Source organism: Caretta caretta, chromosome 2 (assembly GCF_965140235.1).
Source record: "Caretta caretta isolate rCarCar2 chromosome 2, rCarCar1.hap1, whole genome shotgun sequence".
Taxonomy (NCBI): Eukaryota; Metazoa; Chordata; order Testudines; family Cheloniidae; genus Caretta; species Caretta caretta.
The window spans coordinates 111,562,633-111,586,243 of NC_134207.1; the positions used below are offsets into that span (position 1 = coordinate 111,562,633).

The 23,611-nt window shown below is 41.2% G+C and overlaps 1 protein-coding gene and 1 long non-coding RNA gene across 3 annotated transcripts in view; one reads left to right on the forward strand and one right to left on the reverse strand.

Moving 5' to 3' along the window:
- Positions 1-9,049, reverse strand: part of LOC142071072 (uncharacterized) — a 146,353-nt gene extending 137,304 nt beyond the window's left edge. For both annotated transcript variants that reach the window (XR_012667021.1, XR_012667020.1), the window contains exon 1: positions 8,984-9,049. This is a non-coding gene — a long non-coding RNA (uncharacterized LOC142071072). The remainder of the gene's footprint in view (positions 1-8,983) is intronic.
- A 388-nt stretch (positions 9,050-9,437) lies between these two features.
- Positions 9,438-23,611, forward strand: part of JARID2 (jumonji and AT-rich interaction domain containing 2) — a 306,448-nt gene continuing 292,274 nt past the window's right edge. Inside the window, exon 1 of the mRNA XM_048839904.2 lies at positions 9,438-10,463. Within this exon, the coding sequence (XP_048695861.1) occupies positions 10,419-10,463 (45 nt within the window). The 5' untranslated portion in view covers positions 9,438-10,418. The remainder of the gene's footprint in view (positions 10,464-23,611) is intronic.

The following is a 23,611-nucleotide window of genomic DNA, read 5'->3' on the forward strand; positions in this document are numbered from 1 at the left end:
GCTTATATTTGTATATAAAATTGATCGTTTATTAAAACATTTCATAGCCTCCACTGCACTAGGTATGTATTACACCCTATTGCACATAAGCTTGTCCTTCAAAATTTCTTAACTTTATCTTTAGATACAACATAAAGGCATTATGAAGGCTAACTGTAGGCTAGCACCCGTGGACGCAATGCTAGTAGATTCAATGCTAGTAAAAGTACCCGCAGCAGTTCCAAGTAGACTTTATTTCAGCAAAGAAGTCTCCCTCATTTTAAATTGAACAATTATTATTCTGTTGCATATGAACTACTATCCCTAGATGAATTATCTAATCATAAGGTAGAAAATGAAAGGTTGAGGGCTTCATTGCATATAATACACTACTGTATCTTGGAAAACATGACTACTGCTATAACCCCTTAGGCATGAGAGAAGTAGAACTTCCTTGCATCAGTTCTTATAAGAATATCAGATATATGAATAACAAGTTGTAGTTTAGCAGCTTTCCCCATAACTTTTTTTGCTTTATAGTTTGTAAAATATATGTAGTACAGTTATAAATCTCATGTAACATAATAAACTTTATATGTATACATATTACACACAGAAAACTATATTGAAAGAATGTTAAGGTTGCAAAGTCAGGCACTCAAAAATTAGGAAATGACAGAATTTAGATTGCCTGGGCAACCTTAATTTGCCTCCTTTGTGCATATGTATTATGACACAGTCTTTAATTGCACGATCACATACTATTTTTTTCCCTTCTTGTGCTCATTCACTGCACAAGAAGGCCCTGCTCTGGAGAGGAATCAGGGTTCTAAAGTGAAAGAGGCTGTAGTCTCCAGGGCAACATTCACCTGTTTTAACCATGAGATCATGCTATTCTTTCTGTAGTCCTCAGCAAGTTTGTGTGTAGATAAAGCCCAAATGGAGAATTTCCTGTCCTCAAAGGTCCTTCATTCTCCCCTTTTGAAGTCTCCTCAAAGGTCTTTCTTTCTCTACTTTTTGAAGTCTGAACAGTTAGTTGCCTTTCTGAAACTGTAGTTCTACCTTATCCTTTCTTGATTCCTCAAGACAGAAGGCCATCAGGGACAAAACATACAGTGAGGTTATGCCCACAGTCTAGACAACAAACTCGAATGAGATCTTAAAGTAACTGAGAAAATGTTGATGTTATAGAAGCCTGACTACAAAGATGGCTGCCAAAAGGGCTGTTAAACTATTAGTCTCGAAGAAGAAATTGTCTCTGCTTGTTGCCTAGCAAAGTTCTGTCCTCCCGAACACGAAACAAAAATGTATGAATCATGAATGGTGTGGTATAAAGGTTTTACCAGCATGAGTTTGGGATGTTAGAGTTACTCACAGGTGAGTTATGCTGGCCACCCCACACAAGTGCTATTAAAACACTTATCCCACAGCATGCCATCATGTACTCTGTATGTCATGTTACAGAAAAACTATGATAGGAATATTTTAGAGTTTAAAAACAGTTGGGGCTTTATTTCTTAAACCCTATACCTGTAAACCTAGTTGCCTTAGTTATAATGAATTCAGCTACACAGAACTGAGAGCCATTACAACCTCTAAAAATGACCAAAAATAGTTTTTCTAAGCCTAAAAAGTCACAATTTTCATATCTGGTGTTTTGGGACCTCCCAGGGTTAGAAGTGAATGTACCCCAGTGGGAATCTGGAAAACCACCTTTTCCAATTATCTAAAGTTCTTGTCTCTAGCCTTACAGGAGCTTGAGATGTCAGACTTTAAAGTTACATCTATTTTAGGTATAGAAAACCCATTCATTTTGGGCAGCCATAATTTGGGGAAAATATGCTACATTTTGGGGATAGGTATCCAGAAGTCATTTGTATGAAGTGGTAATCGGCCATCTGTTCACAAACAATCACAGATTACCCTGGATACAAGGTTCCTTTTATGGCTAGGAAAATCTGGCATCAGGCCCTTTGTTTCAAGGCTGGTGAGTTATCACATGAATTCAGCCCATGTTCTTTCTGCCTCTCCTGTACTGGTTATACCAGTTTTATATTGTAGGAGAAACCAGAAAATGACTGCTTGGGTTTGTAGCTCATCTGACTGTGTTGCTATATATACCATGACCCTATCCATTGGCTCACTGAAAAATCGTGCCCCAGAACTTTAAGGGCACCAATAAATATTTTGCCTATTTGCCTTCCAAGTTCAAAGACACATCAGAGCACATGACCCAGGCTGAAAAATGAAATGAAGCACTTCCATAGATGAGGGGGACAAGGCTTTCTTCAGGCAACTAACAAAAATTATTAGATCACAGACCCTGGTTCTCATGGGGGACTTCAATCACCCCGATATCTACTAGGAGAGCTATACAGCAGTGCACAGACAATCCAGGAAGTTTTTGGAAAGTGTAGGGGACAATTTCCTGATGAAAGTCCTGGATGAACCAACTGGGGCAGAGTTCTTCTTGACCTGCTGCTCACAAACAGGGAAGAATTAGTAGGGGAAGCAAAAGTGGATGGGAACCTGGGAGGGAGTGACCATGAGATGGTCGAGTTCAGGATCCTGACACAAGGAAGAAAGGAGAACAGCAGAATATAGACCCTGGACTTCAGAAAAGCAGATTTTTGACTCCCTCAGGGAACCGATGGGCAGGATCCCCTGGGAGAAAAACATGGGGGGAAGGAGTCCGGGAGAGCTGGCTGTATTTTAAAGAATCCTTATCGAGGTTGCAGGAACAAATCATCCCGATGCGTAGAAAGAACAGTAAATATGGTAGGCGACCAGCTTGGCTTAACAGTGAAATCCTTGGTGATCTTAAACACAAAAAAGAAGCTTACAAGAAGTGGAAGATTGGACAAATGACCAGGGAGGAGTATAAAAATATTGCTCAGGCATGCAGGAGTGAAATCAGGAAGGCCAAATCACATGTGGCGTTGCAGCTAGCAAGGGGTGTTAAGAGTAACAAGAAGGGTTTCTGCAGGTACTGTATGTTAGCAACAAGGAGGTGGTCAAGGAAAATGTGGGCCCCTTACTGAATGGGGGAGGCAACCTAGTGACAGAGGATGTGGAAAAAGCTAATGTACTCAATGCTTTTTTGCCTCTGTCTTCACGAACAAGGTCCGCTCCCAGACTACTGCACTGGGCAGCACAGTAAGGGAAGGAGGTGACCAGCCCTCTGTGGAGAAAGAAGTAGCTCAGGACTATTTAGAAAAGCTGGATGAGCACAAGTCCATAGGGCCGGATACACTGCGTCCGAGGGTGCTAAAGGAGTTGGCAGATGTGATTGCAGAGCCATTGGCCATTATCTTTGAAAACTCATGGTGAGCGGGAGAGGTCCCGGATGACTGGAAAAAGGCTAATATAGTGCCCATCTTTAAAAAAGGGAAGGAGGAGGATCCAGGGGACTACAGGCCAGTCAGCCTCACCTCAGTCCCTCGAAAAATCATGGAGCAGGTCTTCAAGGGATCAATTTTGAAGCACTTAGAGGAGAGAAAAGTGATCGGGAACAGTCAGCATGGATTCACCAAGGGCAAGTCATGCCTGACTAACCTAATTGCCTTCTATAATGAGATAACTGGCTCTGTGGATGAGGAGAAGGTGGTGGACATGTTATTCCTTGACTTTAGCAAAGCTTTTGATACAGTCTCCCACAATATTCTTGCCAGCAAGTTAAAGAAGTATGGGCTGGATGAATGGACTATAAGGTGGATAGAAAGTTGGCTAGATCATCGGGCTCAACGGGTAGTGATCAACGGCTCCATGTCTAGTTGGTGGCTGGTATAAAAGCGGAGTGCCCCCAGGATCGGTCCTGGGAATGGTTTTGTTCAATATCTTCATTAATGATGTGGAGGATGGCATGGGTTGAACCCTCAGCAAGTTTACAGATGATACTAAACTAGGAGGAGTGGTAGATATGCTGAAGGGTAGGGATAGGATACAGAGGGACCTAGACAAATTAGAGATTGGGCCAAAAGAAATCTGATGAGGTTCAACAAGGACAAGTACAGAGTCCTGCACTTAGGATGGAAGAATCCCATGCACTGCTACAGATTAGGAACCGAGTGGATAGGCAGCAATTCTGCAGAAAAAGACCTAGGAGTTACGGTGGACGAGAAGCTGGATATAAGTCAACAGGGTACTCTTGTTGCCAAGAAGGCTAATGGCATTTGGGGCTGTATAAGTAGGAGCATTGCCAGCAGATCAAGGGACGTGATCGTTCCCCTCTATTTGGCATTGGTGAGGCCTCATCCGGAGTACTGTGTCCAGTTTTGGGCCCCACACTACAAGAAGGATGTGGAAAAATTGGAAAGAGTCCAGTGGTGGGCAACAAAAATGATTAGGGGGCTGAAGCACATGATTTATGAGGAGAGGCTGAGGGAACTGGGATTATTTCATCTGCAGACTGAGGGGGGATTTGATAGCTGCTTTCAACTACCTGAAAGGGAGTTCCAAAGAGGATGGATGTAGACTTTCTCAGTGTTATCAGATGACAGAACAAGGAATAATGGTCTCAAGTTGCAGTGGGGGAGGTTTAGGTTGGATATTAGGAAAAACTTTTTCACAAAGAGGGTGGTGAAGCACGGGAATGGGTTACCTAGGGTGGTGGTGGAATCTCCTTCCTTAGAGGTTTTTAGGGTCCGGCTTGACAAAACCCTGGCTGGGATAATTTAGTTGGGAATTGGTCCTGCTTTTAGCAGGGGGTTGGACTAGATTACTCCTGAGGTCCCTTCCAACCCTGATATTCTATGTCAGCTATGAATAATTCTCTTTTTTGTAAAGAGGCCATGGACCTTTTTCTAGGGTGTTTGAAATAGATTCTGTCCATGCCAGGGCTGCCCTCCCGCATCAATTGGCTGTAGAGGTACCATTGAAGTTTCTACTTAGTGAAGAATTGACTCACCTCTGAACAGGATCCTTGGATATAAAACTGTTCTATGTAGAAATAATCCTATTTCACTATGGAAGAAAGAGCTACATCTGCCTCAAAGGTAACCAGATAATATTGGTTTTGCTTTACATTATAAAAATGTGTTGCCTGCCTACTCAAGCACTTAGATTTTGTGGGAAATTCCCATTTAGATCTGGTTGGATTCTCCCATACCAAGTAGAGAGGAGTATCTGGACCTAGTTTTGACCCAGAGAGAAAATATTTTGTTGTTTTCCTCTCTTGCTCTGGGGACTGAAAGCCTCATGTAAGCACTGTCTCAAAACAGCCTAGAGCAAAGAGCTCATCTTGTACCTGCCTCCCTCAGGCCTCTGGCTCCAGTTCAGAAAGCTGTCCTTCCAACAGAGGACTTCAAGACTCACATTGCTTACTATATTTGACATGCTCTCTTTTTTTTTCTCTCAAAGCTACTGTGCCTGGAATTATCAGGTACAGAAGAGTCCAAGGAACAGAAGGGTCTTCTCCTTTTGTATCTTGTCTTTCAAGAGACTAGTGCCATTTAAAGGTCACATCCTTCAGAGAGTGGAGCTTATGCCCTGCCAGTGATTGACAGATCTGGTTCTGCCACCAAGGTTGCAAGCAATAGTTGAAACCCAGTGTAGAACATACTGATCTTGCTGAAGAAGAAACTCAACGTTCAGATTTCTGCATAATTGGAAGTCATAAAAATAGCTTATGAAAAATAGATTTGATCTAGAAATCAATGAGACACAAACATGGGACTCCACAATGCCATTTTTTGTCACTTTTCAAACACCTCCAAGGCAGAATAATTTGATGGTAGCTAGGACTAAGCTCACTATCAAGTTAAGGCATCCATGGGAGCCCCTGATCAAATTGCGTGGCAGCCACTAATGTCAATAGCAGTTCAAACCAACTGCATGATATTGACTACACAGTCACTGTATCAGTGTTTAATAAATCATTTTTGTAAAACAATCTACTTTAAGTATTTATAGCAAGTCAGTCAGCACAGTACTGAGGTGGTGAAACACAGTGGGATAAGAAGGGCAGGATTCCAGGACCACAATGGGTGAATTCTTGTGTGACTTCCCCCACAACAAATCGTGATAACACAAGCAAGGATCTTCAGCAACAACAGCCCAATCTCTACTAACTGATCTAAAAGAGAAACAGCAATAGCATGCTCTTATCTGTTATGTGGAATAGCCACTAGCAGGAAACATGACACCTTGAGCCAAAGTGAAACATCTGCCCAAAAAGCATTCTGAAGGTGGGGAAAAAAGGGTTTTTGCTAATTTCTATTGTACAAAGACAGGCCTGATATGTTTGTTTCAAAAATGTTTTACTTCTCGTTAACTTAGAAATATCAGGAATGTCAAGCCTGATTTTACTGGATGTCTCCTTGGAGGATACAGAGACAGGGAAGAAGAGCTTTTATAGTCCTTAACTGCAGAGGCAGGATAGTGGATTTTTGATAAGTGTTTTTTCTTAAGTATTTCTTAGGCACTTGAGTTAAATAAAAAATTAAACAGTTCTGAGAGAAATCACTAGTATATCAGTTAATCAGACTGTACTTGCTTGTTCCTGGTAATGCAACAATTCTACTATTTTTCCAGTCATCATTAGAGCCTTCCAAGAAAAACACAGTAGGTGAGACCAGAATTTGTGAAGTAAAGCACAAGCAGAAAAAAACATTTATTTAAAAAACAACAAACAAAAAAAACATTGCAGGCCTGCTGTATACATAATGAAGAACCAAAAACAGGAGTTTTAGCCCACCTCTAACATAAAAACAAATTATATTCAAGTGATGAGTAACTAGCCAGCTGATGAGTGTATTTCCAATTTAGGATGAAGCGTGGTAAAATGAAGCCATCACTCCATTTGTGTATATGAATACTATAAATAATTCTATGATAAATAATTCCCAAGACTATAACAGGGCTCAAAAAAGAACTAGATAAGTTCATGGATGATAGATCCATCAATGGCTATTAGCCAGGATGGGCAGGGATGGTGTCCCTAACCTCTGTTTGCAGAAGCTATGACTGGATGACAGGGGATGGATCACTTGATTACCTGTTCTGTTCATTCCCTCTGGGGCACCTGGCATTGGCCACTGTCAGAAGATAGGGTACTGGGCTAGATGGACCTTTGGTCTGACCCAATGTGGTCGTTCTTATGTGGTTTTCTACAGCTCTTCACAATGGGACTTAAAAATGTAATTTTATTATTATTACAGCTTTTATCACAGAGTTGATGTTTCATAAATAAGTAATCACTTTAGTAATTTTAATAAATTTGATATTTTACAAAGTTGAGAACCAAAACTTAAAAAAAAAGTTTAAAATGTGTCAGATTAGAGAAACCCTGAAATAAATAGCAACAAAATATGGAAAAACATGAAGGGAAGATTAGGATATTAAAAAGTAACTTTGCTTTTCATTTAATATTTTAAATGCAGTTTGTACACTAATTCTACAGGATGTGAGCACAATGCTCTCTCTTTAAGAGAGGAAGGATGGTTTTGTGGGTAAAGCATATGACTAGGAGTCATAAGATCAGGGTTCTATTCCTGGCTCTCCCATAGCCTTTATATGACATTGAGCAAAAAAGTCATTTAACCTCTTTGTACCTATGTTTCCATATCTTTAAGGTGAAGATATTACCGCAGAGGAATGATGTAAGACTAAATTACAATTTGGGAAGTGTGCCAATATCTTCATTTGGAAGATGTTATAAATGTAAAGTATATTATTTGGTTGCATGGAAATGGAGAAACAGCCACTGGTTTGAATACAGAATTAGTAATGGGAAACATCATCCAAAGTCCTCCACAGTCTTATGACATCAGGAAATGTCACTCAAATTTCTCTATCTCCCCGATTTTCATATGAAAACTGAAATAATTCTCTGTGACTGAGGTGTTATATTTGAAAATGTCAGCTCTCTTATCACTGTTTTCCTCCCCCTTCCCTTTTATAAAGAAATTAAGCTATTTGAGCAACGCCAACCACACGCACACACTTAAATGTGGTTTTAGTAATTTCCTAGCTTGTATACATTACCATGTCCATTTATTTTTATAATTAAATCAGCTGACCATTTGATTATTGTGTACAAACAAGGGAAAAACACCAAAACATTTTGGAAAAAGCAAAAGGCCCAATAATTGAATGCAGACTGAGGAGATTAAAACATCACATACAATGAACTACAGTAAATGTTGCATTTATGAGAGTGTTTGTTTTCATTACTGGGAAATATTTTACCTTGATCAAACATTACAAATTGCAATGGCAAGCAAATCCTCATCTTTGCAGCACACCTTGGCACCAGCAAAACTAGGGCGGTTTTCAAAATCTATCAAGCTATAGGATTATGGTGTGTGTTATTTTACTAGTCCTGCTGTCGCTGCCTAGGAGTTTCAGCTCTTCAGACTAATCCAGTGCAGAAGCAGGGATTTTGCAGCATTATGGGGGGAGGGAAGGGGAGTGACCTTAGAATACCTTGGAGACATATTGAGTAAGTTTTATATAAACCAGGCACGTTGTCCTGAGGTGACACTCACTGAAAAGCTAAGCAGGCTCCCAATAACTAGATGGAAAGCAAGAGGTCCCTTTACACCACAAGATAATTTAAGTAAATTTCATTTCTTACTGCAGTATCCTAACCCAGTCCAGGCACCTTAATCCTCATTCTTCCCTCAGAATGCCTCCCTCTCCCCCCTGTGCCTCCTTCCTCCCCCTAATTTGTAGCCTCCCATTTTCCACCCAATATCATATGGCTCCCCTGTCAGCCATAGCCTACCAAGGAAAAGTGGGCGGGACCTGTCTCGCCCTTCTTTTCCCCCCATCTCCACGAAAGACATCCCCCTCCCACTGCCTCTTAACCAAACATGCTCCCCATCCGTTTCCTCCTCCCTTCCAAGGTCTCCCACTTAAAGGGTATTTTGGAGTCTTCCCTCTGCTCCACCCCGGCTTTCCAATGACAAGCGCGCCCCTGGCACCACAGCAATCCCCCAGTAAAAGCTGCCCGGCACCTTCTCCCCACAGCCTCCCACTAGGACGCGTCCTGGCTTCCCCCAACCTGTGTCGCTCCTTCCCCCCGCACGCTCTCCGAGTATTGCAGCTTCCTCCGCCATACACGGGACCCCGCCCCCTGGCCAGCCCCAGCCACTGGAGCCCCCCCCCCCAGTGCGAGGCCCGAGCATCCTTCCCCCGCAGCAGCCCCAGCTCCTGCGCCGGCCAACGTTCCACGGCCCGCGCCCCTCTCTCCGCGCTCCAGCCTCTATCGAACCCCCGTCCGCCGAGAGCGGGGGAGGAGGGAGAGAGGGGCCTGGCGGACAATCTCCGCCCCGCAGGCAACCAACCAAACAGCCCCGGCGCCCAAGGCGCGAGGCGGAGCAGCTGATGGCACTCGACGGCAGCGTCAGGTCCCTGCCGCGCGGGGCAGGCTGGGAATTGTAGTTTCTCCTCTCCCAGCCGTAGCCATTTTGTGGTGGAGGGAACTACAACTTTCCCAGAGCCCAAGGGATCATTCCAAGGGGGCACGCGGAGTCCCCGCGGCGCGTTGGCCGGCGAGGCCCGCTGCTGATCGCCCGGCGCGTGGGATGTGAGGGGACGAGCGGCTCGCGGGGCAGGAGGATAATTCAAGAGCTTTGCAGACAGGGCAAGGGGGGGGGGCGAGTGAGCGTGCCGCACGCTAGGGATCATCGCCCAATTCACCCTCTCCGCTCCCTCTCAGGGGCCGGCGGCCGCGGCTCGCCAGAGGCCGGGTTTGAATGCGAAAGGGAGGCCGAGGTGTCTGACATTTGCCCTGCACGAGGCACTCCGCTGGGCGGGCTGCGGCTGCTGAATGCAGCTCGGTGGGGGCTTGCGGCCGGGGGCCCGGGTGCGAATTGAGGCCAAGCCCTAACCGAGAGATTTAAAAAAAAAAAAAAAAAATTCAGGTCCATTTAAAGTTGCTGCCGGAGCGCGGCTCTCATTGGTTAGGGGAGAGCTGGAGGAGCAGGGACACACACAGTGCGTGCAGCCTTCACTGCTGCTGCGCTGCTGCTAGAGAAGCTGCTGCTGGAGTTGTCTCTGCTGCTTTCCCTTGCTGCAGCAGCACAAACGTGACTTCCAACATTTTTATTTATCTTTTCCTTTCAGTCCCTTTCCTTTTGCAAGATGTAACTACAGCTCAGACACTAAGGACGTAGAGATCGCTTAGGTGGCTTGGGAAAGAGAAAAGGGGATATCAAGGGCGTCGTTTTCTGTGTTAGGGAGAAAATTTCCATTATGAATGTTTCTGCAAAGTGATTTTTTTTTGTTTGCTTCGCATTCGTCCTTCTTTTTTTTCCCATTCCCCATATCTCGGATTTATTGGAAAGAAAATCACGTTGTGAGGAAAGAAAGTCGGATTACAAGATACTACTACAAACAAAAACTGGATTTGGGGGGGGGTATTTTAACAAAAAATTGTTGCGGCTTTACTTCATGAAGCAATTGTCCCCTTTTGCAATCAGAATTTGGATACCAGAATGAGTAAAGAAAGACCCAAGAGGAATATAATTCAAAAGAAATACGTAAGTGGTTATAACATATATCATTTGACTCCCAGTTTTAGGAAATGGCAGTGAATGTCAAGTTTATAGCTAATCCTGCAGCTATAAAGGTTTGAAACAAATGACTAGTAATACTGATTTTTATTTTCCTTAGGTGTGGGGGAGTTTCAAAAACCCTTTTAAATTCCAAAACCTTCTGCCCAGTTTAGTTATAAAGCCAGATTTGTGTAGCGATACCTCAAGTGAATAAATGTATTGACCTCAAATGACACAATCATAATCTAGTTTTAGATGAAAGGCAGGGAGCTCAAGGGGGGGCTGCTGCGATAATGTTACTAAACTGCTTTTTCATTTGGATTTATTAATAATGCACTTTACATGCAAAATAACATGTTTTATATGTGTGTATTTATAGTCCTGTTTAGTGAAGACACTATGGTTGTTGAAAGCCTTTTAAGTTGAAATCGAATGTCTGGTTATGGCGAGCTTGTTTCTTGCACTACCACATCAAATGTAATATATGTGATCGTTTGCTTATCTGGCTTGCAATAGAAACCAAACCAGTCGGGGATCATGTTACAGGGAATGCGTTTGTTAGGATTGACTTTAATAACAGGAAAATGGCTTGGTTTAGTTTAAAAATGCATGATGGTGTCTCGAAATGCTTGAAGAATATGGTATAGTTCAGGCTGTACACCTATTTTATACAACTGCTTAACCAGAGGCTTGAAATAGTCAAACCCTTTAAACATATACGTTTGCAGGGATAGTTGATTTTTGGTCCTGCTTCAGCTATATTTTGATTGGCATAAGGCGAGTCTTTAAGTTTGGAAAAACGGAGGGGATTCGTCAGATATGCAGCAGAACTAATAATTATTTTTATCTGCATGTTAAAAATAAAATATTTCATTTTGTTCAGAAAATGCTTACTTCAAGATATGAGATGCAACACTTTTAAAGAAAAAAGTTGTAGAATATGCTGTATTATCATTTCTGGCTTTTTTCCGTGAGGGGTGTATATATGTATTTTTTTTTGGGGGGGGGTGACCTTCGGGACCCTTTTTGCCTTGTTTTAAAATAGATTTAATAAAAGGTAAATTGACTTAAGATGCCTATTTCTATCGATGTTTGTCTCTTCTCTTTAAAATATAATTTAGAGAAACGAGGGGTTAGGAAAAAATTAAAAACTTAAAGGTATTCTGCACCGAATTTACGAATTAAAAATACATCCGCATTGCAGAGGAATTGGGAGTCTGAAGCGGACTAGTTTAAAGTATTGCATCGAAACAGGAACATTGTCTAGAAAGTCTAACGAAACATGTAAGACGTGCACGTTTCCCAGGCAGTGAAACAAAGCAGAATGGGGGAAGAATTTGTAGTGTTTAATTAAAATAAAATAACCTATATTTTAAAGCCACACCACGTCTGTACGAGTGAACAATAGAATCTTCCTCTGGTTTTGCCTATCGTGCTTGTTAAAGAATTAATAAAACTACTGTCACCCCCACTCTTGCCCAACAGGCAAGGTATGAAAGAGACCTGTGAGCATGGTAGGGAGACAATGTATCCTGTGTTCACAAGTTTAACTTCGGAATGGAGGGAAATAGCTTTTGGGGAGGGGGCAAGGGAGTGCAGGTTACTGTGTTCCTCTGTGTGGGGAGCGGGGAATGTGTGGGTTGCTGCACTATTGCAGTGAGTAGCAGGCACAGACACAAGCATGGCTGCGGCGGCTGCTGCTGCTGCTTTGGGCTGGCCTGGTCGATTTCCCATGCATCCTCTCGAGCAGCGGCAACAGGTTAAGCGGAATGTCATTACGAGACCCCGGGTTCCCGGCCACTCAGCCCAGTCAGTGCCAGGTTCTTGTTGTTGTTCTGTGACGTCACAAAGGGAAGGGCCTGGGCTCGGTGGAATCTTCGTCTCATCAATGTTCTGATTTCCCCCTCCCCCTCCTCTGTGACGTCAAATGTGAGGCGGGCCGCTTAGGCTGGGGAAGAGGGGGAGTCACGAGGGCACTGGCTGCTGCTACTGGGGAGGATGTAGCTCTGGCACCCAGCACTGTTCTCTCCTCTTACCAGGTGAGCAGGTGTAGCAAGCATTGCATACACAGCAACTTCTATCAACCTCTTTCTCCCTTCCTATTAAGTGGAGTCTCAGCCTGTTTAATTTGGTTCAGAGCAGGGAGCTAATCTACCTCATCTTTAGGTAGGAGGTACACTTCCCTGATGCCCTTTAAGAAGAAAGGGTTAGTCATTCTATTTTTCCTACGTGGTATAACTTGATATGGTAAAGTAGAGGCACTCCTGTGTGGGTTGGTGGCACAGGGGGTGAAGTTATACCAACAGAGCATGGCACCTTTCTTTTTTTCTGAAACCTCTTCAAGTATTGCAGTGTCATAGTAGAGTATCCTGGGCAGCATCTTTCCTTTAATACATACACATGTGCACCCACTCAAGTCTTTTGTCTGCATGTTTCAGTCCCAGGCATGGTCACTCACACCCCAGATTTGAACCACAGCTCTCAGAAAGGGCCTCCAGTTCCTGGCATTTTGTAAAGACTTTATTTAAAAATATAAAAAAGTGAGTTTTGCCTTTGATAGTGTGCACTCTATCTTTTTTCCATTTAGCTAATCTCACACAGCTTGTCCACCTGAACTCCCTCCCTCAGAGGGACACAGTTGGTTTTATTTCATGTAAAACCTTTCAGGCACTTCACAAAAATTTTAAGTCTGATCTACATGCTAATTGCTTTGGAGGTTTTGCTATTTTAGGGACACTGGAACATTTGTGTTTTCAGCTCATAGTTACTCAAATCAATCACTGTGCTAAGCAATCTCTGATCTGTCTATGGAAGAGCTGGCTTGTTAGGGATTATGTGACATTCCCATAGTGGAGTATAATGATGGTCTTCCTAGTGTCATAAATTGCCTATATTGCTGGCTACATATGATGTTTTACTGCAAGGATGAATTTGAAGTAAGATATGATGTTCCTACACTCGTCGGTGACACAAGGAGACAGGTCAACTAATTGTCCAGTCCAAAAAAAAAAGTACTATTTTGTAGGCTACTTAGCTCTGGTCTTCAGATAACCACAAAGACTGCCACAATGCAACTAGAGCCTGTTGCTGAATGCTGAAAAGTAATTGTCTGAAATGTACCCTAAAAACAAAGACTCACATAGCACGGTGTTAAGGCTATTGCCTTGAGGCTTAACTTGCTGTTACGCAAATAATCATCACAACCAAAAGTTTATTTAAACCTCTGATGTATTACACTGGGAGGTGTTAATCCAAGAAAAAGGAAACTTGTGTGTCTTATTTTTAAAATGTTTTCACTTAATTTTTAAAAACCATACTGATTCATACAAATTTATCATCTCTTCACCCTCCTCCCCCTCAAACATCTTTAAATATCAAATATTACTTTTTGGCTCAAACCTCAGAAAACTGACAGCATTGTAAAGCATCAGCTGTGAAGCCAGATTCTGTTCAGTGTGCACTTGGAATTAATAGTTCTAATAATAATCAGAAGCTTTGAAGTCTTAAATATAATTTCATAAGTTCATTTTTCTATCCTTTTTTGTGATGTCTTATAGCAAATCCAGTGGTCATCGTGGTTTAGTTTTTGAAGTAACAGACCTTTATTACTGTAACGAAATACCTGTGTAGTTCTGCCATGGTAACAGATGGTGAAATATAATTAAGTAGTAATGACACCACTGTCTCCTTGTGTGATTTGTGTGTCTGTCCTTGCAGGGGTAAAAGTGACACACTCCACATAAGGACAGCCTAGGTTTGTCAAATCAGGGGTTCAAAGCCTAAAGAAAATTTAGTAGATTCTAGAGGTCTGAAAAGACATTGATGTTTTTGAGTAATGCTTTGGACTGTGTAATCATACAATATCCTTGTGACATCAATAGGGAAAAAAAATTGCTTCATACATCCTTGAAACGTAGCCTTCTCTGGGATGGAACGTGGCAACTGCATCATAATGCACAACAACAGTATACAGTAGTTTCGGAAGCACGATATACCAGAGCCAACGGAAACTGCACTGGGGAATTTATTTAGGAAAAATGTATCTGTGGTGGATTTTGGTAACGCCTGTTGCCCTTGCCATCCTTGCACTCAAGTGCTATCAGTTTTCTAATTTTCACAATTAGATGGGGCCTCTGTGTCCTCTTGAAAGAGATACAGTGCTTGATTTGGCACTGATGAGGAGGAAGACAGTGCTACTTTCTGAATTACTGACACCATAATCTTCCAATGAAAGGAGGGGCAGAGCTGCTCTGTCCTGGTTGAGCCATGTAGTCCTGGGGGATAGCTTTAACAAATAAGGGGAGTTCAGTTCTTATGTTGTCTTAGCTCTTATTTTAGGGGTGAGGAATAAGCTCCTCCATCAGTCCACTACAGATAGTGCTTTTACATGCCTGGCTGGGATTCTGATTTATTTATTTATTTATTTATTACATATTTCTTTCAAGGGCTAGATATAATCTTGTAAGGACTCTGTTGTCAGCCCTAAGGGCCCTTGGCTAGCATTGTGGAGAAACTGCTGTTAAGTACCCTGTACTACAGGTATTCCACTTTCCCTGCTGGGCCCTCTTTGTCTCAAGGCCTCTTAAGTTTGGTCAGGACAAAGATTTATTACAGCATCTTTCTCCATAAAATAACACACACTTTTCTTGTGAAGAGTTGTAGCTAAAGCTTGAAGGGTGCAACTCCATGGAAAAACTTTCACTATTCAGATGATCTGGTTAAGTCTGGGCTCCTTCCTGAGCTCTGTTAGTTCCCTTGAAACTCTTAATGCAAACCTCTGCTTCATGGCCACACCACAGCTCTTCTAGGTCTGCAGGTTTTGGGGCCTTTATTCCTTACTGGCCAGATGAGTAAGCTGCTGGTATTGCATATGAGAAAGGGGAAGGCAGAGTTGAAGAACTATTTGGGATCTCTGGATAGGGCCAGGAGGTGATCTAGGCTTTTCCTTGGGCTGAGTTTACATCAACAAATGTCAGATAAAATAATGTAATTACTCAGCATTGTGTGAAAATTGGCTACAACATTGTGTGTAATTCAGAGAGCTAAGGATCTAGTGGTGTACCTAACAAGCATATGACTTATCAGTGCTTACCTTTTCTTGTTGCTGTGAATAATGTCTAGAAGAATTGTCTATTATTGATGGGAGGGATGGGAGGAGTGGCCTCTTACTTCAACCAGCTTCATGGGCTAGAAACAAAAAGTGTATAATTTTATACAATATGTTCCAGAATTACTGATACTAAATTAAGACAATAGCAAATGGTTCCTAATTGTTTTAGTGTTCATTGGGCGCTTTCACTGCTGTAGTGAGGCTTAACAGGCCTACTAAGCTAGCATTCTAGGTATAACCTCCATTTTTTCTAAAAGGAACAGAATAATACTTAGCACTCTGGATGTTAAAGCTTGGTACAAACATTAACTGATCCTTGCAATGAGAGAGGTAAGATTTGTCCCCATTTTATTATTGCAAGACCTATGTCTAAATGACTCAACTAAAACAGCACAGCCCTCAAGAGAACAGACTAAACTAATATCCAGTGTTTCTGGATTCTAGTACCATACTCATTCTGCTTGATTACAATGTCTAACTATGGTAGACAGCATCAGCTGTAAAAGAAGTACAGGTACTTCACATCATTTAGAGTTGCAGCCCCATTGCACTGTATGTTAGAGGAACACTTTTTCAGCATAATCTAAAGAAATAATGAAGTCTGTATTTAAGAATTTGCACTCTTTCTGTGTTTATTTGAATAGAGATCTGATATCTTGCAGATGATGGAGATAATTTCTTATGATGATTACTCAATGGAGGGAGTACTTAATTAAGCAGATCTCTCTCATACCGAAGAGCAAAAGGGACTCTGCAAGATTAAAATTCGGATTTTGGCATTCTGTTTGCACATGTTGCTAATACTGCCAATTTATATAAAACTGAGAGTGCTGGGAGGGAAATCTATTCAGTGTTTATGTTGTTGTAAGGCTTCTTTTTATTTCATTTGGCTTGGACACTGAAGAGATTCTAGTCACTTTCGGCTTTTCTTATGCACTAGAACAGTATTACAGTATTTGGTTTGCAATAATGCAGAGGAAGGCTAAGATGAAACTGCAAACAGGGAGAGAAACATGTTTTGCTTCTCTATGATCAGGAGCCAGTGTTTTGTGCAGATGTGGAGAATAAATGCATTGCAGCAGAATCTAATTTTGCATTTAAAACAAGTATTTAATTTTTTTGAGGCCTGATGGTTGTGAAAAAACCTATCCAAATGTAAACAAAGTTTAACTGATACGCTGTCTGAATGAGAGTGCAGACAGCCAGAAACAATAGCTCTGGTGGATTTGATTGACTTTCTTAATCTAAAGAGGATGTTAACTTTCAAGTCTAGTAATACAAATTTCTGTGTTGTCAAACCTGAACAGCCTCCATATATTCCGAGGTATCAAGAGCCCCAAATATCCCTAGCCAACTGCCCAAACCTTCAGCTTTTCTGAAAATGTTTGATTCATCTATTTGTTTTCAACACAATTCTGTAGCACATAACACTTAAAATTTAGAGACCGTGTAAAATAAATTGAACTTAATATCAAATGGTTAAATACCAGGGAATAATGTACTTATCACTCACTTTCATATTTAATTTGATTAAAAACCACAATTAAAAAATGATGTGACGCTGCCACAGTATCTGCAAAGTGTTCAAAATGGTTTCTGTAACACTTAGGTCCAGTTTGCTATGGAGTACATGGTGCTTAATTTAAGGTATATAAAGAAGGTACATAAAATATCTAGGGTTCCCTTAGCTCTTTTCTGAGGTGTTGCTGATTTGTCACCTTTAGGTCTTCCCTGTTTTTGCTACAGAGAACTAGAGAATATTATTGGGAGCTTTCTTGGTTCTCATTTGAGCAGGCAGATGTATTTCAATCTTTCATAAAAATGTTCTCTTTTTAAACATTTGTAGGTTCAAATAAGTTTTAAACCATCTGATTGAAAAGCTCTTCTTTCAGTTGCTCAGGTTTCACTCTTTCCTCTCTTGTAATGATGTTCTGCTAGTTCATGTTCAGGGTTTTCATGTAAAAATAGAGCAGTTGACACCTGGTATTTCCCGGTGTGGAGGTGACAGTAGGGGAGGGGAATGGAATAAAACTTCTTTTAAAACAGGAGTGAACATTCACATATTTATTTTCAGGATGCTTATGCTAAAAGCTTGGACACGTTTTCCTCTTGTTCTTCTCTTTAATATGCAGATGAAGAGTCTGATCCTCTGAACACTTATGCTTAAAGTTCCTTATGTGTGTTGACTTGATGTAAATCAAACTATTCACAAGTAAAATGAATCATGCACATAAGTGTCGGCAGGATTGGGACCCAAGGATTGGAGCCAAACGTGCTCTGAAACCACCACATTTCCCATTGACTTCAGTGGGGAACTTGGATGGTCAGAAACTCTTAAGATCAGGCCTACAAACATTTTTTAAAATCTTTTTAAATAGTTCCTGAAAAAATTCTAGCTAGTATTAGGAGCTTGGCTTTCGAAAAGCTAAATGTAGTACCTAAATGTACTGCTTGCATGTGCATAAGAAGCACAGATGTACCATTTAGCCAAGAACTGCATTTGGAAAAGCTCTGCTACTCTTTCCACCCTAAAAATAAGGAATTAGCTCCTGTACTTTGATTTCTCTCTGGTCATCCTTCCCGTTCTCCTCCTGAAATTTTATTGATTCACTTTCTTTCCTCTTCTTTCTTAATCCTGTGCTCAACCTTTCTTTCAACTCTCCACTAGAGATCAGGCCTGTAGAATGAAACCAATATCTAGTCAGTTCCAGTTTAGTGCCTGATGGATCACAAACTGGGTGTGCAGTCAGATTATTTGGCAGTGATAAATATTGCATGGGGAAGTGTGGGAGTACCACAGATAATTTTTTTAATTTCCTTATTAGACTGGTGACTTGAGTGACTCTAACTTACTATATTTTTAACCTTCCAAAATGCGTCTCTTCATAATGTTTCTGGTCTTTTCTGCCTGGATTCTTGTGATCCTTTCTGGCAGATACTCTTTTTCCTCAAATTGTTCTGTAAAAGGGTAGCTTTGAATGTGAGATCATTAATGAAGTGGTGTTGTATCTGTGTCGGTCTCAGGCTAGTAGAGAGACAACAAGGTGGATGAGGTAATATCTTTTATTGGACCAACTTTTGTTGGTGAGAGAGGCGAGCTTAAAAGACACAGACACAACACCACTTCATTAATGATCTCACACACAAAGCTACCTTTGGATGTGAGATCTGAGACCATTACCTCTGAGAGAGAGATTACCTCTATCTCTCAGACCATTAATGGGTCATTTCTACTTTCTAATAATAAAATAAATCTCACTGGAAAGTCATGTCATGTTGCAAAGCCCTAACAATGTTGTGCTTTACCATGTCCCTAATTTCTGCTTTTTATTCTTCAAATATGTCTTGCTAGTCTGACCTCTTTTGGATAGTGTGATGGTTGCAGAAGATGGAATATTTAGTTCAAACAAATCGATGATACAATTATTTTTGCATACAGCAAAATCCATGGGCGTTCATCCTGCAGTAATCTACTAAATTTAGAATAACTATACAAACTTTCATTTTTATCTTTTGTTGCAGATTAGTTTGAAAGCCTGTATTCTCAAATTAAGAAAGAATGATAGGACTAGAAAACTGATCAACTGTTTTAACTGACCTCTGGAAAGATGTATCTATGCATGAGCATTGTTTTACTATACAGGTTTTCAGTGAAAATCATTTTAACTTTGTTCTTTTACACAAATTGGTATGTGTAGAATAAATACGCACTTGCTGGTATTTCTATTTAATCCAGAACAGAGTGCTGTGCACACCTTTTATTTATGTATTTATTTTTTAATAGCCTACTCTTCTCTGGCCAACACCCAGACTATTTGAAGAGGTGGGGGACAGGGATCCAGGGAGGTACAAGAGAATCCCCCCTGTTGAGAATCTGAGCTTCCCCAGCACCTCCATGGGCACTGAGATGGTACGCTGTTCTGCTCCTGGATTTTGCTGAGGAGCTTACTTTTTTGTACTGGCCTTTCGACCTGGCTTTTCTTCCCTAAGTCTGACTGTGGGAAGGGAAGGGCTGTCTTCTCTCCCCTTCCTATTTTTCTGCGTGTGTGTTTTTTCTTCTTCCCCTCCCAAGGAATCATGCCTTGCAAGCTCTGGTATGGCTCAGTTTTGGGTAAATTCTACTTTTGTGCTGGGTGAACTTGACTCTGTCAGCAGGAATCTTGCCAGTTTCACTGTGGTGTTATGGGCCCTACTGCAAGTGTGTGCTCACTATTTGCAGGCATTAAATTCCTTCCTTCCCCTTTTCAGAGAATTAAGATATGTGAAAAAACAGAAGTGTATTGCCAATCTAGGGCCATGTCAGCATACAGCCACCACAGTTACTAAACCGCTTGTGTGTGTGCACGTGCACTCTTGGCATGGTGCGCGTCCTCATCAAGAGCGCTTGTATTGATTGTATTATCAGCATGGGGTGTTGTGGAATGGCTTCTGAAAGCCAGTAACAGTTAACTTAAGCAACACAGTGTCTAGATTCTAAACTTACACTGCGTTGAGCTAGTTACATCGACCATGACTCTATGGCACTTTGAGAGGTGCTGTTACTAAATCGGCGTAGAGAGGCACTCGTGGGTGGGAGCCAAATTTAAGTGAAGAGGCTTCCACAGCTAGATCAAAGCAGGGCAGTTTATGTTGACCTAACCATGTGGTGTAGACCAGGCCTGAGTAATTAAGAGTTTGTACCTGAGTGTGGTGGCAGCCTGTCTTAAGAATACAGAAGGGAACCTGAGAGAGTTGAAGTGCAGCACTGTAATGAATCCCACACAACACTGAATTATTTTTGACAACACGACTGCTAAAATTTAAAAGGTGTCTGTGAATCTTGGACACGAGTTTGCTCAATGTTTAACCCTATTAAATGATTGTACTTTTTATTGTTTTTCATACCTGCTGTCTTAACACTAAATGTGCTTTTCTGAAACTAGTAACCCATAGTCCCAAGAAGTTTTTACTCTAGAAGTAGCATTTAGGTTTCAAAGATGATGTGACTTAAACCAGCTTATATATTAGTGTCTTTTTATAAGATGGTTGATTTGGCAAAGTGTATGTTTTAAAATGCATTACTTTCAGTTTGTCCCAACATTCCTCCCGCTGCCCCGACACATCAAAGTTGTAAGCCAAATTTCTCAGCTCTGGAGAGTCAAGATTGCACACACACTTCATAATACAAGTTTCCAGGTCTGCTTGTATGCCAGATCAGTTAACTCTTCTTAGCACAACTAGAAGTGGAATAGAATTGCATATGCTTCCGTTTCAAGGGTACAAAACTCAGGCCAAACTTTGAGTTTGGAAAACTCCAAGCCAAATGAAAAGAGAGCATTTTCTGATATTGGTTGTAAAGCTGTCCACTGGTCTGGCACATACCTCTTAACTGCAGTTCCTTTTTGGTAGAGGAACGATACCAAACTACGGGACTTGAAATGAATTTTCACCAGATAAATGTGAGTTGAAAGGGTTGCAGTGGGGAGGAAAGACTGTGTGTCTCTGTCTGTCTGTCTCTCCCTCTCTCTCCAGGTATAGTGATGGTGATGAAACTCTCATGGCTCATTAGACATCTGGAATTTCTATTGGATGACTAAAATATAAAGCAGAAGTTAACATGTTCAGTTAGTAGTGCTTTTAATAAATGATTGAAAGAAATAAGAGTCTGTCTACTACTGAGACTGTTTCTTAGATTTGAAAATTTTTCACTGTGCATTGTTTGCTTATAGTTATTAAACATAGTGGGTACGTGGTATATATGTAAGAGAAAAGGCTTTGTACTACTTTAAACCTGGAGAAAACCCCTATAGATGGGATGTCCCCTTATCTGATTGTAACATTTATTTCTTTCATGTAACAAATCCTATATTAATTGTTATAGCTGGCAAGTCATTCTGAACTTGGCTTTTCCTTCTTTCAAAGATTTACCGTTAATACCGTATCTTGATTAAAGCCACAGCTAAATAAATGAGGAGAGGCAGACTTTGTTTAAAAAATAAAAAAAGAATTTTAAATAGATGGAGAAAGACATGATGTCAGACAGTGCATGGCTTTAGGAATTTTCCTGCCCGTGGTGGGTTTCAGTATGTGAGCCTCCGGGTATGTCTACACTGCAGTGAAACATCCTTGGCTGGCCCATGTCAGCTGACTTGGGCTCAGGCTGCAGGGCTGTGAAATTGCAGTGTTGACGTTTGGGCTTGGACTGGAGCCTGTGTGTGTGTGTGAGAGAGAGAGCGAAATAGTTATTGTAACAATTTCAGTATCAAGATTTCTGAGAGCGGGAGGATGGCCTTGTGGCTTCTTTAGTCTGGCTGGTGTAGAGCAGCAACTACAATTTCACGTGAAGGTGATTGAGCCAAATGGCTACATCAGGAGTAGCAGATTTTATTGCAGTAATGCCTCCTTCATATTTATAAACTGGGCAGTAGGTAGTGATATGTTTGCAAAGGCCCAGAAATAGGAGTTGGGAAAATGATTTCCATTTTCTATCCAACCAGATCTTCTGCTGATCATGTTTTACATTGGTTATTTGCCTTGATTTCAACTATTTTACCTATGCTAGTGCTATTTTGGAGGGAAGTAGCTCTTATGCAGCCTCCTTGGTCCACAGTACCCTCTCCAAGGGAGGAAGAGGGGCTACTGCAAGAGCACCTGCTTCCTTTTTTTCTCCAAGCCTGAAAGGAAAGCAAGGAGCAGTGGCTGCAACTCACTTTTGGGGGCAGTGGCACTGGGAAAAAGCATAGCTGAAGGAGAAAAGAGTACATTTGTCTTCATTCCCATCCTTCAAGTGTGGCTCCAGAATTGTAAGGTGGTAATATAATCCCCCCCGCTTCCCCAGTTTGCATCCTTGCATGATACCATGTAGAATTAGGCAAATACTGCTAAATTTTTTTGGTCAATCCTTGTTCACTTTATTTAAAAGTATGGATTTGCTGTGGCCATGTTAACCCTTTTCATGTTCATTTTGTGAACATTTGTGCAGTTTAGTTCCTTTGATATGAATGATCAGGGAAAGTGGATTTCATAGCCACGTAACTAAGGATTCACAGAAATCATGTTTTAGATACACATGTCCAAACATTAATTTATGCATTCATCCAGTCAGGAAACAAACAAACAAAAAATCATGTGAATTACCTGACTATTCCAAGTGCATGGATAGTTATGATTAATGGGCTTGGAATACTCAGTCCATCAACAGAGGAAATTTAAAATTCACAAAAATTTGAACATGGTTTTTAAGGACAGACTTAAGGAAATTGCAGTCTGCTCATGGATATTCTACAAGTAGAAAGAGGCTAAATTATTGCTGACAAATAGAGCGCCAGAGCGGAATGAACACTTTTAATTAGAAGTGTTAATATTTGATGCATACATTCTGTGTACCTGTCCTATTCTGCCCGCATATTGGTATTTAGAAACACCTATCTCTTCAGACAGAAGTCTCCATTTTGGTGCTTTTTCTGTTGAAAGACATCTTTTGGCGAAAACATAGCAGTTTGTGGCAGTTTGCCAGAAGACTGAATATTTGTAAGAGAAAAGGTACAGTTGTTACTGGGTTTTTTATTTATGCCCTTAGCCAAAGGAATATACTACAACATATATATTTAATCTTTTTAATTTTAATGAAATTTTAAACTGAAACTAGAAAATGTATTATGTAACAAACTTAAGTCCAGTTTTATCTGTCTTAAACCCATGATGGGGTGTGTATTAAAGTGGTCTTTTTCCATGTCAAATAGTTTCTATATCATTACTGCTGACGGGTCTAATTGTGATACGCACAGTACAAATGTAAAGCATAAAGAGAGTATGCTCTAAATAGAAAAGACAGAGGACAAGGCACAGGAATTGATTGACCTCGTCCAGGGTCACATAGGATATGTCTGTACTGCATTACAAAACCTGCGCAGGGAGTCTCAGAGACTGGGTCTGCAGACTCCGGCTTGCAGGATAGCGCTAAAAACAGTTGCGTAAACGTTCAGACTCAGGCTCAGAATCCCACCCCTCTCCCCAGGTTTCAAAGCCTGAACTCCCCCCTGAG